Below are 18,636 nucleotides of genomic sequence, written 5' to 3'. Positions count from 1 at the left end.
TTTTGTGGTAATTTTTGCTAATCATTGCCATCTTAAAAGAGAAGTAAATGAGCAATATTCGCTTGCAAAATTACACCCTTTTAATGATCAAATTCCCCATCAGGGGGGAATGCCCCACCGGTTGAAGATCACTGGGCTAGAAAATACAAGTATGCCAATATCTGTACCTTCTCAGATAGCCAAGCAGCTCTTAATGCAGTAAAAGCATACACATGTCAGTCGAAGCCAGTTTCGGAATGTATTCTATCCTCAAACCAACTAGCTGCTACTAACGAAGTTAATTTATACTGGGTACCTGGTCACTGCGGTATAGAAGGTAATGAAAAATCCGACCTCTTAGCAAGATTAGGATCTTCAACTAAAATCGTCGGGCCTGAGCCATTTTGTGGATTATCTACATCATGCATGAAATCTGAGCTCAAAACCTGGGAAATGTCAATGATTGAAGCCAACTGGAGGGCTCTATCAACACCAAGACAATCCAAATCATTCATTACACCTTGTAACAAAATAACACGCAACCTTCTTCTTCTTCTTCTTCAATGGCACTAACGTTCCTAGAGGAACATCGCCGTCTCAACGTAGTATTACTTGCGTCATTTTTATTAGTACTTAGTTGAGATTTCTATGCCAAATAACATGCCTTGAATGCATTCTGAGTGGCAAGCTCTAGGAATACGCGTGATCACAGTGCAAGTCGGAGGAAATTTCTTTGACGAAAAATTCCCCCGACCAGAACGGGAATCGAACCCGAACACCCGGCATGTTAGTTATGACGCTAACCACTCGGCCAAGGGAGCACAACACGCAACCTACTCAGCTTGAATAAGGCAGATTTGAGTACATTAACCGGTCTATTGACCGGACACTGTCCGAGCAGGTATCACCTTAAAAAAATCGGAAAACTGGCAGATGTTAACTGTCGTTTATGCAATTCTAGAAGCTGAAACTTCGGAACATTTACTGTGTCAATGTAGTACACCAATTCAGCGAAGACTGCGGATTCTCGGAAAGGGCATTTATATGCCTAACGAGATCTGGTCTGCTGAACCAAAAATGGTAGAGAACTTCATAAAGGAAGTCATACCTTCGTGAGGGGATATGCAAAGTCCTGTTGCGACTATCACTTATGCCCTGAGTGATGGAGCAAACTGACACTGCATACATAGCAAACTGGAGTGCACTACAATAGATCAAACTAATGGTCGCAGTGGTACAATGCCCCTACAGAAGAGAAGGAAAACTACGACTACAGAACTAATACAAAATTTACTACTAGTCTACATCTGGAAATTTTACAGGAGAATCAGGGAATATCAGGGGATTTATTTTCGGATTTTGATCATCAGAAATATTTTTTGGTTCAGAAATAAATTTTTCGTTTCCCTTAATATGGACGTTAAAATAAGATTGTGTACGCGGGCAACGAGGTACATGTCAGGGTGGAGTAGTAGTGGCGGATTGAAGTCAGGTTGAATTAAGACGCACAATTCGTATTTATTCATCACGTCAATTAGTATAACCATTTGCTAGAATTTAATTGACTAGAAATGAATTGACGAGCGTTGAAAGCGAGGATGGCTGGAGAACTAGTCATGTCGACGACGAATGTTGAAGTAGTCCTACTCGAAGCAAAGGTTGATTTTCATATTTCGTCTTCGCAAGTGTTGAACCCTGGTTACACATACAAAATAGTCTCAAAAAAAGTAACACCAGAAGAGCCCACGAACCGCAGGTTGAGTATCGCTGATCTAGACCCACACCATCCACGTATTCAATTACTCGACCGACCTTTTAAACACTCATCAGCGTCTAAAATAGTTCTGTCGCTTGATTACTTGTACCTAATCTCTCCTAGGCGCTTTTCGCATCCGTATCGCTTATGTTAAACCCCTCTGTGTGACGTGTATCAATTGTTTGGAAGCACTAGAACTGATTGTATCCTATCAATTTCCAGCAGCTGCAGCGAAAGCGTGGAGGATATTCATGCTTATGTGAAGGAGGTAACCAAAGAGTTGGCCACTGAAATTAAGTCGGAAATCCGAGAGGTCATTTCCAAAGTGGAAGACGTCCTCGAAAGCACCGACAGTTTAGACATGAGCGGTGCAGCGTTTAATTCTCTGGGCAACATCAGGTCAGTGGTTGCGGTGAAATCCCCATCAGTACTCTATCTAACAATTTATCTTACAGTTACAGCAATGACAACAAGCGTGACTCGATTTCTACCAGCGATGTTGTCGACTATCTGAGGGAATTCAGCAAGGGCATGATGAACGATGTGAAGTCCGAAATCCGAGACGTTGTGAATGCCGTGGATGAAATCATTTCGCCGGACGGTTGCTTGGGTTCGCGTAAAAACTCTCCGCCCGACATTCTGAAGGCCAACAATGCCAGTGGCGCTGCCGGCGGATTCAAATTGTAATAATTCGAGCACTTCACCCTCACCAACATCTCTCACAATCATTCAGCATTCCCTTCAGGCTAGTGCACTACTAACTCAATTCCAAATTTTCCCATTTATTTCTTCTGGCTTCTCGACATATATGTGTGTGTGTATGCGCACGTGTATACGTGCTTCCATATCGTAGCTTGACCAAGCAACGATTCAGCGATACCGTGCCCGTATGCCGGCCACTCTCCACCGATATTAACAAGCACCGCTCGGAGTCATTTCCCCGGCCAAATTCATCCACTTCGACAACACTCACAGCTCCTAGTCCGGAGCATTCCGCACCTGGCTTCCCCTATACCGGAGCTGTCGCTAAAAGCATTGATCTCAAGTCTTCGATGTCATCCCAAGACTCAGGTATCAATATGTGTTTCAGCGAACAGGAGGAGAGACTCCGAGGTGGTGGCGCCACCACGGACAGGTTAGCATCGACGAAACATCCCTCGTATCGAACTCTTTTAAACGCGGACAATTATTTCTATTCTTGATCAGAAACCGCACCATATCCGCCCGGCTCGAGGGCGACCTTCGGCCAGCAGCGGAAGCACCCCAGAGGCGCGTGCAGTCCGAGTCCACCGGCGGAGAATCCACATCCCACCACCACCACGAGCTTCACGTTCGTCTTCCAGCTACACCGGAGGTGGAGTTGGTCCCACCGAAGATCGGCCAACTCACCCGGCAGCAGAACGTGCTGAAAAGTTCACCCTCACAAGAGCAGCAGGACCCAGACTCGAGTCCAGAGGGCGGCGCAAAATGGCGCAACCTGCCCAAAGAAGTCTGGAAACAGGCAGCCGAGGTTAATGATTAAAGCTTGTGCGCGCTTGTTTGCTTGACCCGTTTTCTTTTTGCGATAACTTGAGGTTTCACAGCACGATTCTTTGTTCGTTCTCGCTCGCAACTAACCGCAACGGCTAACCGAGTCACGTCTTTTCATCATTTCTGTTCGCATGCTGCTGATGCACTAACTGCCATTGAACAAAATGGATATAAACCTGCTTGTGGATCATATAACCATTTTGTAACACATACACACCAAAGGTGCCCGGAGCAGCCCTACTAACAGCAGTTCCTAGAGTGGCGTTTTTATCGTTACAAACGAACCAAAAGCTTATGAATTTGCGACCAAATGGAGGCTTATAATCGCTTATCTTTCTTTATTTTTTTTCTATCCGTCGTATGCAAACAAAAAGATGTTTCACATAGTGGCAGAATGGTTCACAGTTTGAAAAACTGGTATCGAAGCGAACGGAACGGAAGCAACCGAGCGAGGTTCTTCCAGAATCCCCATGTGTTATTAGGTGTTTTAATATACGAACCAACCAACAGTTATTTATATGTATCTCCCCGTGTGTTTGTAGGCGTCGGTATTTTAAATATGACGTACTCTTGTTATTCGATATGAAGAGGAGTAATCCTGTTACAAAGTTTATTGGAAGAAAAATCAACCCTATTTGTCGATATTGTTATCTTTTTTTGGTTTTGTACGCGTGTGTTTAGAGACTACATTCAACCGTGGAAAATACGCAAACGAGGAACATGTGTCATAAACAAGAATAAATCATTAAGAGTTTGAAAGTCGGTGTTTCTATTGTATGTCCAATGGCATTGGGGCTTTTTAATTGGCAAAATTTACTTGCAAAATTTAGGGAATTTCTTTGGGGATTTTTTGTTAATTTTAATTATTTACACGCTTGAGTGGAACAATGTCCATTTCACAGAATACGATAGAATATCGTCCGTTCAGGATTCCGTTTGACAACTATTTACGCAAAGCGAAAATGCTATTCATGGATCCCAAAATAGAGCATCTGCTGTACATCCGCTAAATCTTTATTGCTTCCTTAAGATGAAGTATGCACCGCCAAAATTATAAAAAAAGACCACGATTTCCGTGGACAGTCTAATTTGCGCCTTCATTCATTTCAAGAGGCAGAGGCTGTGTGAGCTTCGAACCGTACCGAACGTGTTGCCTTGAAAGGCAGAGGTCGCCACCACTCCCGTTCGAGTGAGTGCTATCTCGCTTTCTACACACCATTTCGCTTCGTTCCGAACGTTGCGCTATCTGTGGCTGATGTGCGAATTACACCACTCGAAGAAAGAGATCCCGAATAAAAAAAAATGTGACGATTTTTGGTAAATACTACCAATTGTTAGTTATTTTTTGCCGGACTAATTCGTACATATTACGCAGTAAAAATGCGTAAACAATTATCAAACGGGCAGTATAAGCCGTCGGTTCAACGTTGGTTTAATATACACCCTAAACATGTTTGAAAATGATCCAAAATAACTTACCTTCATGTATTGGCGATCTAACGCAAAACGTAAACGATCGGTGAGACATCTGGATTTTATTTTTGAACTAAGAAAATGATGCTAATGTAACCTAAAACTCAAAAACAAATCAAGTATATTTTACTTCCGGGCTTTCCAAGGTAGTTCTCACATGCAGGAATCGTGCATTTTTCTACTTGTGTTTGATTGTGCTCTCGAATTTCCTTCTTTAATTCAACCATTGTCAACATTTTTATAGTTTTCACTACTGAAAGAAGTAAATAAATAACATGCTGTATATAAAATTGCGCAGAATTAAATTTCTTACAAACTCATCGCAATCAAATAATCTTTTATGATTATAACATTGTAATTTACGGAAAGAACTACAAACCTTCCATAAGCTCACATGGCAAAATTTAAAACCATCATCTCTTTCACTGCAGCGCCGCCTAGATGTAGATTTGTACGTTAGATCGTCAATTGACGAATTTACGTTGGATTTACAACCAGATGGCGCAGCGAGTAAAATGAGGATGTTTTGTTTTTTGGCATGAAATTCGTTCAAATTTTCTAGAAAAATCAGAATTTATCTTCAAATTTCCCGGTTTCATGTATTCTTTCCACGCTGAAAAGGTTAGAAAATCATCATTTTACAATGTGCTATGTATATTACGAGGATATAAATATTGTAACTTTAATTTTTTTCAACTAAGTAAACGATGAATAGGGTGTTTTGTGCTAAAAATACTGCAAATCCTTCTCGTATCGGCCCGTATATAATCAATGATATCAGCCAATTTGATATGATATCGATTTCATCGCAATTATCCACAGTATCAAAAACCGGTATGCATTACCAAACTTAAAATTTTCGAAGATTATCTATGACTTTCGTCAAATCGCGTGTTGAAACCATCGTAAATATACAAAACTCCAACTTTCTTACCATATACTGACGACATTCAATGGCTGAAATTAATCTAAATTGAAATAAAATAAATAATCGCCACCGAAACTTGCTTTTCAGTGCGTAAAATAAACAAACACCCTCACTTTTGTGGTTCTGAGCTCTAACGTAGATGTCGCATGAGCTGATTCAGCTTTGCGTAAATTCGTCAATTCTGTTTCCACCGTGAAGTGTATTCGAAGTGAATCCGAGAATCAGGCCCAATGTTATTGACGAATTTACGCAAAGCTGAATCAGCTCATGCGACATCTACGTTAGAGCTCAGAACCACAAAAGTGAGGGTGTTTGTTTATTTTACGCACTGAAAAGCAAGTTTCGGTGGCGATTATTCATTTTATTTCAATTTAGATTCATTTCAGCCATTAAATGTCGTCAGTATATGGTAAGAAAGTTGGAGTTTTGTATGTTTAGGATGGTTTCAACACGCCATTTGATCAAAGTCATAGATAATCTTCAAAAATTTTAAGTTTGATGATGCATACCGGTTATTGATAATATGGGTAATTGCAATGAAATCGATATCATCTCAAGTTGACTGATATCATTGATTATGTAGGGGCCGATACGAGAAGAATTTGCGGTATATTTAGCGCAAAGCACGCTACTCATCATCGACTTAGTTGAAAAAATTTAAAGTTACAATACTTATAACAAGCCATTCCTCGTAATATACATACTACATTGTAAAATGATGATTTTCTACCATTTTCAGCATTGAAAGAATACTTGAATACGGGAAATTTGAAGGAAAATTCGTGTTTTTCTAACAAATTTAAACGAATTTCATATAAAAAAAACAAAACATCATCACTTTACTCGCTGCGCCATCTGGTTGTAAATCTAACGTAAATTCGTCAATTCAATTGGCGATCTAACGTACAAATCTACACATAGGCAGCGCTGCGGTGAAAGTGATGATGATTTTAAATTTTGCAATATGAGTTTCTAGTAGGTTTGTAGTGAATTGACGAATTTATACAAAGCTAAATCAGCTCATGTGACATCTACATTAGAGCTCAGATCCACAAAAGCAATGGTGTTTGTTTATTTTACGCACTGAAAAGCAAGTTTCGGTGGCGATTATTCATTTTATTTATATTTAGATTCAGTTCAACCATTAAATGTCGTCAGTATATGGTAAGAAAGTTTGGGCTTTGTATATTCACGATGGTTTCAAGAGCCGATTGAACCAGTGTCATTGATAATCTTCGAAAATTTTGAGTTTGCAGTTATCACACCTCTCCTTCATTAGTCTAGGGCATTTATAAGACTAAAATAAAATCGTGGGACATATGATGAAGTCGCTAATTGTAGATAATGGAAATCCAACGTGCCCCACGATTTTATTTTAGTCTCATCAATGCCCTAGAATAATGAAGAAGAGGTGTGATAACTGCTAACTGCTACTTGCCTAATTATTTTCTAGCTTTTAGTACATTATTATGTTTAATCACAATTAAACCGTTTAACTTAAAATGTTTTTCTACTTATTTTATTTTCTAGTTTTTAGTACATTATCTGTTTCATTAGAATATTTCTCTACAATAAAACCATTGTGCTGTATTCTATCAGTCAAATCAATTCATTTGATACCTATATTGAGTGGATTGCAGAAAATACATAGTGGGCCTGATTCTGGAATACACTTCACGGTGGAAACGAAATAAACGGCACGCCATTGAACTACGTTTTACGAGTTAGTGAACTGTCGAAAATAATGATGAGTTTTCAGGCAGAATGAGCACTTTTCAAATAAAAAATCATCAATGAAAATTAATTTCATCGTATCAAACTGGTATTCAATGTGGGTGGAAAACTTTGTTTTCTTCATGTGATATAATAATCTCATACAAAAATTTCATCTGAAGATAATTTGATATTATAATGATAAATTTAGTGGGAAACTAATCTCGCATCCAGATGTCGACACCGTACCGTTGTCATCGCGAACACGTTTCATTCCGTTTCCACCGTGAAGTGTATTCGTAGTGTATTCGAGAATCAGGACCAGTGTGTTCTCCAAGTCAAGTTCATTCGTTTGATACACATATCTAAACAAACCTTTTTTTTTTTGAGATGATATGGAATCAGCTATTTTGTAGCGGCGGCCAAATTGCATTTTTCAAGATAAGCAGTTTCAAAATGGCAGCAGAGACAAAGGTATTTTATAAATTCGGTCAGTTCCTATTGGTCAAATTTCTATTAATGTGAGACAACCCTTCAGACATACAAACATACATACGAGCAATTCAAGCTGAATAAAACCGTTAAATAAAGTAATTTGCTATTTTGTGATTGCGGCCATCTTGGATTTGGATTTTTCATGATCTACTGTGATCTACTTTTCAAGTCCTTTCATATGATACCCATATTAATCGGGTTTTGAGAAAATATGCAGCCCGCCATTTGATAGTGGCAGCCATCATAGATTTGCATTTTTCATGAATAACGTTGTTCTAATAGTCAAGCCTTTTATTTGATACCCATATTAATTTTTTTTTATATTAATGAGGTTTTGAGAAAATATTTAGTCCGCCATTTTGTAGCGGCCGCCATCTTGGATTTGCATTTTTCTTAAATATCCGTATTCTACTAGTCAAGCCCTTTCATTTGATACCCATATTGATGGGGTTTTGGAAAACCCATATTAATGAGGTTTTGAGAAAATATGTGATCCGCCATTTTGTAGCGGCCGCCATCTTGGATTTCAAGATCATGAAATACGCAGTTTCATAATGGCTACATATATAAAGGTGTGTTCCAAATTTCAGAGCAATTGGTCAACAGGAAGGTGATCAAATTTCTATTAATGTGGGTCAGCGCTACAGACAAACACGTTACAAACATACAAACAGATTACAGGGCAAGCTAAATAAAACCTTTTAAAAAGCATTTGATTGCGACAAGCTTTATAAAATAAAAGTTGAATTAATTAATTTAAGTAATTTGGTTCCTTGAAGTGCAAATCACATTCAACGTATTATTATTTATTTATACCTCAAAAAAATGATAATGGTTTGGTTATAATCGTAGCTGTGACAGATGTCCTGATTTTCAACTCCGACCAGATGAGGCAACAACTCATTCTACGCATTTGGGATATCTATTTTCGTAAAACGAAACTGCGTTTGCCACAATCTCATGTTGTTCTCAATGTCCAATTTGTCCTTTTGGCCTTGGTCTTCATTAAAAAGAGACGTAGAAACTAATTGAATGAAGGTCTCCGACCCGAGGAATCAATTCTCGTGCCCAACTTTTCGTCCTGTATTTCGTTGGAAATATGTTACATTCAAGTACGTAAACACGGAATGCGAACTAAAGCAGCATCTTTTTCCCGTCAGTTCGTGGAAATAGAGCTGAGCAATGATTTAGGATCCGAATCGAGCACGATCGCTTTTTTGTCAGTCATACTGCTGAACCCTTCGAACATAACAACATTCGTAAAACTGACCTTTGGGTAAACTGAGGTTGGAAGCGAGAGCCAGTTCTCTGTTCAAAATTTTAAAGCAGGAGTTGAGCGAAATTCCTGGCTACTCGAAATCGATTAACCGGAAGTTTCATACTCATTGGACTTGACTTGTTTTTTGACTAAAAATTGATCTAACACTCTTTGTATGCTGCGATTTAGATTGTTCAGAATGATTCAATGAATCAGTTCGGTACGTAGAAATTTGAATTTTCGAGAGCGTAGTCTATTTTTAGAGCCAATGACTTTTGAATAGATGTAAATACTATACATCCAGTGGACATCATAACGAATTCTTACATACATCAATTCTGAACATACTAACCCACAAACTCTTGCAAGACGGAACATCAATATCACGCTTGAAGGTCATCTAGAAATCTACTTCCATCAAGTGCCATCATCGCTTCCCAAGGTAACATCGTCTCATACACCCTACAATATCTCTATCCGGGCGTACCATATTCCTAACATCTCTGAACACTCCCTTGCAGGCCCTCGACGACTTCGATATGATCAAGGACGGGGATCGAATCATGGTCTGCCTGTCGGGATCCAGCTCCTCACTGAGTCTGCTCCATTTGCTGCGGCAATTCGTTCGCGCACGAAATCTCAGCAACGTCCAGCTTGCCACCGTCTGCTTCGGCGATTGTGGCGTTGATCCCCGGGCTCTTATGCTGTATTTGCGCGAGCTTGGTGTCGAGTTCTTTTACGAACGTAAAGGTTGGTACGAAAGATTGTCGAAACGAAAGCTTGATTATGTTTATTTTCCCGCTCTCCAGAATCGGTGGAAAACCTCCAAGAGAAGCTGGCTGGGTTCGCGTACCACAAGGGATACAACGTGCTGGCGATGGCCAACACGCTGGACAAACTGGCGGATCGTTTTCTGGTGTCCCTGCTGAACAAAGGTAAACTGAACGCGATACAGGCCGTTGGACCGAGCGCCCATTTGACGGACGTGCGGATAATTCGACCATTGCTGTACATCCGCGAGCGCACACTGGAAGATTTTGCCAGTGCGAATGAGTTCCCGGCACGACCTTCGCGGCTGTTTACCCGTCCACTGGACGCCGCTAGCAGTATTTTACGCGTTCAGGAGGCCAACAATCCCAATGTGTATGGAAACATTCGCAGTGCGTTGAAGCCTCTGCTCGCGTTAAGGTGAGTTCACACGGTCAATCGGTCAATCAGTGACTGTTGAGTGTAAATTTTTAGGTTGGAATCCACCAAGTCGTCGTACGAATCGCTGAAGGCATCCCTTACTAACCGGGATTAGATTTGCCGGTTGGTGCAACGGGGAACTAGTTAGAATAACAAATTTTTGTGTTATTAGTACTAATTCAGTAAGTAGGAATAGTACAACAATCATCCATGTGATGTAAAGCGGTATAATGATATTATCCATTTGATAAAACACAACAAGTTTACAAATAAACGTAAAATTAATTTTCAGGGCAACGTTACAGAGATTGTCTATGTGTGCTTATGTTTCTAGACTTAAAACGAATTCCCGTTCGGCTATTCCCACATTCTTAACTACTTCCGCGTAGAGCACCTCTCGCACATTATTTGCCAGTATAAAATCGATATGGCTGAACCGCTTGTCGGACACCGGATAGCTCCCGACCAGATTCGGTAGCTCCCTGTTCAGTTGAAGCACATTCAGATAGTTAATCACATTATCGTTGTATCCGAAGTAGGTCCTCACAGGAGCCACCGCACGCGACAGATTGTACAGCGGAACCACACTGCTTCCGTACGCTTGTCGGTTCGCAACCGGATCACCATAATCATACTGTCGGAAGATCCCATCGCGAATGATCTGCGCGTAATGGAGAATTTGCTTTCGCGAAGCTCCAGCCGGAAAGTGCCCCAAAAATATCCGCAACATTTTCTATCGTCACAAAACCGAAACAACATGTTATAAACACGTTTTGGAACACATTCTTATCAACTCACCACATCCAACTGTTCCGGATTCGCTCCAACCACGTTGTATATCAGCAACCGACAAAGGAGTTGTGCTGGGGCAGGACATAACCGCTGGAAAAAGTAATACTGTTTTTCCCAGTGGGGAAGTATTTCGTACTTTCCGATGGCGGTGAGTGCCTCTGCGATTTTATGCGCGGCCGACACCAGCAGCCGGATGACAGAGCTCTGGGAGCGGTTCATGTACACGGCCGGGGATAACGCCTGAACCTGGACGATCTTCTCGTTGACTTCTGGACGCTGACTAAACGCTATGAACACAGTCATTGCCCCCTGCGAGAAACCAATGTAGTGCACCTTCCGGGCGCGCGTTCTCTCCAACACGTAGTCAACAAGCGCCGGAACATCGTAGAAGCCTATTTCGTGGAACGTGAAATCCCAGAACTGTGGATCATTAACACTGATCCGCTCGTGTTTTCTCGAGTAACGAGTACCGCGAGCGTTTCCAATCCAGATATCGTAACCCCGCTCCGCTAGTAGGTAAGCCAATCCATGTTTGGGTCCAATCAACACCCAATCCGCACAAGAACTGAACAAAGAATGCATCATGAACACTGGTTGCTTCCGTGGCGTACTTCTTGTGGGTATCCTAAACATCCCAAGCAGATAACCATCCTCGGTTCTAACTTGATGCTCCTCCACTTCGTAGCCATACTTCCGAATCAGCTGAGGCTATCGATAATGGAAACATTGCTTAGCACTCCAAAGATCGAACTGTCACTGAACGTCGTAAACTCACCACCGTCATCAGGGCGTCTTCTTCATCCACGAGAAAGGGTCTCGACTGATTACCTCCCCAAGCCAACACACCAGAAGCCAGAAAAACAACCCAAAGAATCGCCATTTTCTTGAACCGTACTACACCGTGACCGTCGATCAACTGATAGCTGACGAGTTCCCAAGATCTGTTCTTAATTGGACATTCTGGGTCTCTCCTACCGCAATCATGGCTTCGATGTGGGTAGGAGGGGACAAACCGCCGTGCTTTGCTGCACGGCGTGGTGAGTGCAGAACTGCAGTCACCGGCCAAATCGGATCCCCCAGCAGTGATGCAAACTTTTATCGAGTACTAATTGCCGGTGCCAGTTGCCAGTTTGTCGACGCAAGAACAATGCGATTTCTGGCGTGTGATTTCGAGCCCGCTCTGTCGAAATCAAACGTGTCATTAGTGTAGCACGAGATGCTGGAGCTTCTACGGTAGCGGTAGCATTGGTAAGTATGTACGATACGTGACATGGGTGCGCGGTCAGCGCCAACGTTAACACCACGTGTGCGAGAGCGCATGTTCGACCACTCGCGCCCGGCTATCTCCCTGAGATGGGTGATGCTCCTTGAACTTTCACTTTCAAGTCTGATGATGGATTGAATAATTTGATAGCTAATTGAGGTTACCATGGTGTTTTTCTCGCACCCGCAATCAGTGTATATTTGGAGTGATATACCGCTAAACGACTGAGAATGATACAGTCAGAAGAAGTGTCTGAAATGTGTCGGTGTTAAGTCAGAGCGGACCAAGTCGTAAAATTAAAAATTTCGAGTTATTTATTGCAATAGGTAAAACCTTTTGTAAGCTACATTCCACATTTATCAGATTTGGAAAATCACGCGTACTGCAGGAATAACTAATCGAAATTGTTTTAAACGCTCAATGATAAACCCTTATAGCACCAAACTTCGAACTCGTTTTTCTCGAAATCATTTAAATATCACATGGTCCGGTCTAGCTTAACACCGACCAAATGTTCCACTCAATCATTTGACATCGATTTGTTTCCAATGTCAGTGAACCATGGCGGCGAGAAAATCACAACTATGTACAGTTTTCCCTCTGTCATTGCAAACGATTTAGCACCATCAAGTGTGCCGCGATCCCCGAGAACGAACCGCAGAAGTTTCCTCACAGCACAAGAACGAAAAGGATCAAGAGTAGGTAAGTACCGTCTGTTCGCTCTGGCCGTATCTCTGGTGTGGAAATATTTCGTTACAAAGCGTTACAATGTTGCGGTTGCTGCGGCACGCGGCGTAAAGTCTGCTCTGTGTCGGTTGAGAGAGCGAGAAACATTCGGAAGAGCAAGCGAAAAAAGAGAATTTGTTTTGTTTATGTTTTACAAGTTCATGGCTACCCACGTTTTCATTGCGCGCGGTGTCATATCAATGAATGCAAACGTTTGCTTGTTCGTTTTGTGGAGTTTCGCAGTACTTTAATCATGCGAGCTAAAATTTGCTCGGTTGCATTTTCCTGTCCGTTATGATAGGCACAACCAAGTGGCAATAAACGCTCGATCAATCAACTTAAGAACGAGAAGTTTGAGTGCTCTGTTAGTTAGTTAGCCTCTTAAAAACGAAGATTTAAGAGGCTTTAAACTGTGCAGTTCATTCGCCTCTATGAGTGCTATGGAATTATAGCGAACAGTTGTCCACAAAAATGAGTATCATTGCAAAACCTCGAAGTGTATTGGAGTTTCAAAATGGTATTCTAGGGGTTTTTTGACGTAGAACTACGTCTTTCAGAAAGGGTGCCAAAAACTGGTCACGTTTTTATGAAATAAAGTCAACGTTAATAACTATTTTTACTGTGAACGAATTTGCATGGTTTGCGTACCAATCGAATCGGAAATTCTCTAAGATTTGTTTGATATGCTATACATTACAATTCGTTAATGGAAGAGCTTCCTTTTTCCCATACATTTGGTCGCTGTTAAGTCAGAGCGGATCAAGTCGCAAAATTAAAAATTTCGAGTTATTGATTGCATAGGGTTAAACATTTTGTAAGCCACATTTCACATTTATCAGATTTGGAAAATCACGCGTACAGAAGGAATAACTTATCGAAATTGTTTTGAACGCCCAATGAAAACCCCTTATAGCACCAAACTTCAAACTCGTTTTTCTCGAAATCATAAAAATGTCACATGGTCCGGTCTGACTTAACACCGACCATTTGCTCTGCCGATTTGTGTGCTAACCCCACCCGTATTTCAAATGCTTATAATTCGAACATTTCTTAACAGATCAGAAAGATGTTTGCATTAATTGAGAGGAAATATTAGACTGTCAAAAAAGTCCTGCGGTATTTTTTTTTAGAATTTTCATTTGTTCATAAAATTAGTTACAATCATCTGTTTTAAGTCAAATATGCGCCGTTTTGTTCGATGACTTGTTCCCAACGAGATGTCAACTTCATTGAGAGGCGTTGCCTAGCGGTCTAGGCAACTGGATTTCTTTTCCGTTCTAACAAGAGAGACAACGACCGTCCTCTTTCGTGTCTCAAAACACACCGCTTTTTATTTTTCCCATTCATCTTAACGAAACCTACACTATCCTAAATCCTACCGACAAACTCCAGGTAGAGTTTGTCTAATCTGTTACATACGTTTGGCCATAGGTAAGCAGCTCATAATAGATTATTCCTTGACAATCCCACCAAACACACAGCAGAACCTTCCTGGCCGTTAATGAGGGCTTGGCCACCGTCTGAGCCGCTTCAGCGGGCTTCGACCACGACCGTTTGCGCTTCACGTTGTCGTAAGTGACCCACTTTTCATCGCCAGTCACCATCCGCTTCAGAAACGGGTCGATTTTGTTGCGATTCAGCAGCGATTCACATGCGTCGATACGGTCAAAGATGTTTTTTTGCGTCAACGTGTGTGGCACCCATACATCAAGCTTCTTTGTGAATCCAAGCTTCTTCAAATGGTTAATAACGGTTTGATGACTTATCCCCAGCTCTTGGCCGATGCTACGGCTGCTACTATGCCGGTCTTTCTCGGCTAATTCAGCGATTTTGTCGCAATTTTCGACGACAGGCCTTCTGGAGCGTGGCGCATCTTCGACGACCTCTACACCAGAACGAAAACGTTGAAACCATCGTTGTGCGGTGGAAATGGAAACTGTATCGGGTCCATAAACTGCACAAATTTTATTGGCAGCTTGAGATGCATTTTTGCCTTTGTCATAGTAGTACTGTAAAATATGTCGGATTTTCTCTTTATTTTGCTCCATATTTGCGACACTATAACTCACGAACGACTTAACCAAACAAAACACTGTCAAGGACTATACTATAGCGCGCAAAAATACCTTTCGAACAAGCTATAGTATGACTTGATACAATGAATACAACTAGAACTACGCGCTTACAACGACACCTCGCGGAAATACCGCAGGACTTTTTTGACAGCCTAATATTTCTACGCGTCTATCACAATTAATTAAATGTTATTTTGCATGAGATGAACAATTGAACAACTGTAAAATGTCAAGCGATATCTAAACGCCCTAACTGCCAAGTTTTGATTGGCCCGATTTACGGTTTCCCCAACAAAAACTTCAAAATCGATGTACCCGTGGAAATCCGCTTTGCAAGTATACATGCAAGTCGGGGGTATTTCTGTTCCCACTGAGCTGTGTTTCCCTAATACGGACTTCAAATTTAATGTACCTGGGGGAATCTGCTTCGTCATAACATGCAAGCCGGGGTTATTTTCCCACTAAGCTGTGTTTCCCTAACACGGACTTCAAATTTAATGTACCTGGGGGAATCCGTTTTGCAACTACATCGGGGGTATTTTTTGGTGTTAAGTACTTTTGTACTCGCTTGTCGTTGTGCAGACCGGAACATGTTTCCCTAAAACGTACTTTTAACCTGAGAAGCCTGGGAAAATCGTCTTTTCAGATACTAGAGGTGAATGAACTTTCGCGGTTCGAGAACTACGTAATCATAAGATGTGCAAAAATTTCAGAGAGAAATGTAAAATACAATGATCTTTTGACAATTCTCCCGTTCACATATTTTGGTAGTCCTAGGCATCATATCAAACGTAAAAGGATGTTCATCAAATTTATTTGTAACGAAGAACATAAACTATTAAAAAAATTTCGATGCATTCTAAAATAATATTCGAAGTAGGGTTAGAGTTGAACCAGTCTTTGGCTGAAAATCTCTTTAATAAACAAAGAAAAAAAAAAATTCGAAGTGGTAAACAAGTGGATTGCATTGTTCTACGTTGAAAATATGCGGTCGTGTCCTAGATATAACCTCTTACAATTTTTTGAGCTCCGAACAAGTGAAATAAAGAATATTTTTACTAACCATTATATCATTATTTGTCTATTGTTATATTTATCTTTTAACAATAAAAGAAAAATTAAAAGGAATATTCATAATTAGAATAGTTACAAGCAGGGTTGCCACTTATACAGAATATTCTGTATTTTACTGTTTTTTCTCCAAATTTCAGATACCTAATCTATACGTACAGAATTACAGATATTCGGCAAATATACAGAATTTAAAGATTTTTCTCGAAATTCAATTTTAAATATTAAATTAATTACAGAATTGGGGCTCTTTTGGTGTTAACAAGATTTTCCTTCGATGATCGTGTTGTTTTAATATATTCACGTTGGAGAGCCTTAACCGTTCTCTTCGTCGGCCGAGGCATTTTGATTGAATGTAATACTTTTCCATTTACTATTTTCGACAGCAGAGGCAGCCGTGGCAGTGTTCCGAGCTCTGCAATATAATTTTCTTAACCAATGTTAAAGTTGCTAAAACCTACATTATAAACCCAATAAACGCAAAAATAATAATTGTATTGATATCAACACAATTTTATTTTATTGATTTTCATGACATGAAACGACTCAGGAATAACATTTTATTGAGTGGTTTTTATAGCATCAGTGTCGAAAAAATAACGATGCTTTTACCAATACAAATACAATGCCCTCCCTGACTACGTTATGGTTGACAAATTGAGCCTACCAGTGCGACTCTTCGTGCAAGTCAGTTGGTCACACAGCAGCTTACTGCAACAACAATGAGTGCTATGGCACTTGCGGAGAGCAACAAATGGGCAAAACATGCAGTGCGATTGAGCAAAAGTGTCCATATTGCGGAAGAACTCCACACGTGCTCTTGGCTTATGAAACTTACAAGAGTCGCTGGAAGAAACAGAAACGCTCTTTGAAGAAACGCTCGAAGCTCACTTTTGCGGATATTTTAAAGGGCGCTTCACCACTGGCTCAATAACAACAATCAATCTCCACACACAATGTCTTCTCCACGTTGCCAGTTGACAAAATGGAAGCGGACACAGCTGACGAGGGCACACCGTTCATTTTCCAAGGGAATTCCCGGCGCAAAAATGTGTCCACTCCCAAACTTAAACGACATGTTCCATCGGTGATACCACCTGATAGCGTACCTAGACTATCGAGTGCAACGGACAAGCAAAATCAGGTTCTTCCTGGCTTCCGTGGGAATAGTTCACCTTCGAACGACCCGGCACTTGAGGGGCCATCAAAAACCCCAACTGTCCCTGTTTCGCCATCAAGCTCAACTTCCCAATCGGGATTTATAAAGTTGACTGACATAGTGGATCAAATCTTCTCGTGTTTAAATGTTTCCGACTCCATCAGAACCATTGTCATCTCAATGCTTCCAGTATTAAAGACAATTTGGCAACAATTGATGCAAACAAGGCCCCTCCTTGCAATGATCATCTCTCTTGATGTCTTATTTAGATAAAGAGGTCGGAGACATCTCTGTTCTCCAATGGAATTGTCGTAGTCTTATCCCTTTATTTGATATTTGATTCATAACTTCAATTGTGATGTTTTCGCTCTGACCGAAACTTGGCTTTCTTCGCGAGATGATCTCTCTTTCCACGATTCTAACATTAGGCGCTTGGACCGTATTAACAGATACGGAGGGGTGCTATTGGGGATCAACAAGTGCCGTCCTTTTTTTTAGAATTAACCCTCAACTTATCGTGGGACTCTAAGCTGTTGCTAGTCATGCAAACATGGAAGGCAAAGACCTCTGTATTGCCAGCTTGTATTGGCCTTCGAGCGTTACAGTTAGCCGGAAGCAAATAGCATACATGTGCTCACTCCACCGCCTGAGGGGAATAGTATGACGACAACCGGGAAACAATACGTGTACGTAAACCTCCTCCAAGCGCCCTTGAACACTCACTTTGCTCGGATTTATTATCGTTAGATTGCAAGTGGAATGTAATCCAGGACCCCATCGGGGATGATCACTTACCATACACAATTTCTATCACCAATGGGTTGAATTCTTCTGAATCAATAAACATGACATATGACCTCACAAGCAGTGTTGTCACATTTAAATCTGTACCAGAGGGGTCAAACATCTTTCTCATCTGTACTATTTTTCCAAAAATCTGTACCATCGAAAATATTCGTTGTAGAGAAAAAAAAAATTAGCATTAAAAAAATATTTACTATAAATACTAGATTTACATTTGCAAGTCATTCGTGTGTTTGATGATGCTTATACATAGTTTTTTTTTTTAAATCTAGGTTGCATACTATCATTTTTTTTAAATTTTCGAGCTGCCACCACGATGTTTGAGCAAACCCTTTGATCTCAAAATAGTGTTCGTCGTATCGTTGCTAAGCCGATTTCAAAGCTTATTTTTGTTTTGATTATATTAAAACATCACAAAATCGCTC

General features: G+C 40.7%; 2 protein-coding genes across 7 annotated transcripts in view; one reads left to right on the top strand and one right to left on the bottom strand.

Moving 5' to 3' along the window:
- LOC129763418 (uncharacterized) overlaps nt 1-10,611 on the top strand; it is a 151,902-nt gene extending 141,291 nt beyond the window's left edge. The window contains exons 6-12 of one of the 6 annotated variants that reach the window (XM_055762474.1): nt 1,958-2,134; nt 2,191-2,418; nt 2,826-2,870; nt 2,942-3,245; nt 9,654-9,882; nt 9,942-10,320; nt 10,375-10,611. In XM_055762474.1, the coding sequence (XP_055618449.1) occupies nt 1,958-2,134; nt 2,191-2,418; nt 2,826-2,870; nt 2,942-3,245; nt 9,654-9,882; nt 9,942-10,320; nt 10,375-10,435 (1,423 nt within the window). In that variant the 3' untranslated portion in view covers nt 10,436-10,611. Of the gene's footprint in view, nt 1-1,957; nt 2,135-2,190; nt 2,419-2,588; nt 2,871-2,941; nt 3,246-3,639; nt 4,025-9,653; nt 9,883-9,941; nt 10,321-10,374 lie in introns of those variants that run through there. The other 5 variants (XM_055762473.1, XM_055762472.1, XM_055762476.1 and 2 more) reach the window with 5 other exon arrangements.
- A 31-nt stretch (nt 10,612-10,642) lies between these two features.
- Nucleotides 10,643-11,992, bottom strand: LOC129763665 (lipase 1-like). The gene is made up of 3 exons (XM_055762913.1): nt 11,888-11,992; nt 11,119-11,820; nt 10,643-11,053 (listed from the first exon to the last, which is right to left on the bottom strand). Exons 1-3 carry the CDS (start codon nt 11,990-11,992, stop codon nt 10,643-10,645), a joined length of 1,218 nt encoding a protein of 405 aa, XP_055618888.1.
- Nucleotides 11,993-18,636: the final 6,644 nt, after the last annotated feature.

The sequence above is a fragment of the Toxorhynchites rutilus genome, chromosome 1, assembly GCF_029784135.1.
Source record: "Toxorhynchites rutilus septentrionalis strain SRP chromosome 1, ASM2978413v1, whole genome shotgun sequence".
Lineage (NCBI taxonomy): Eukaryota > Metazoa > Arthropoda > Insecta > Diptera > Culicidae > Toxorhynchites > Toxorhynchites rutilus.
This window is presented reverse-complemented; position numbering and strand designations above follow the sequence as displayed.

Bases quoted from the DNA above. Each gene is read 5' to 3' on its own strand.
- LOC129763665 (XM_055762913.1), bottom strand. From the start codon at position 11,992: ATGGCGATTCTTTGGGTTGTTTTTCTGGCTTCTGGTGTGTTGGCTTGG. The intron at 11,821-11,887 runs GTGAGTTTACGA...CATTATCGATAG, and splicing joins AAGACGCCCTGATGACGGTG to CCTCAGCTGATTCGGAAGTA. The intron at 11,054-11,118 runs GTGAGTTGATAA...TTGTGACGATAG, and splicing joins ATCCGGAACAGTTGGATGTG to AAAATGTTGCGGATATTTTT.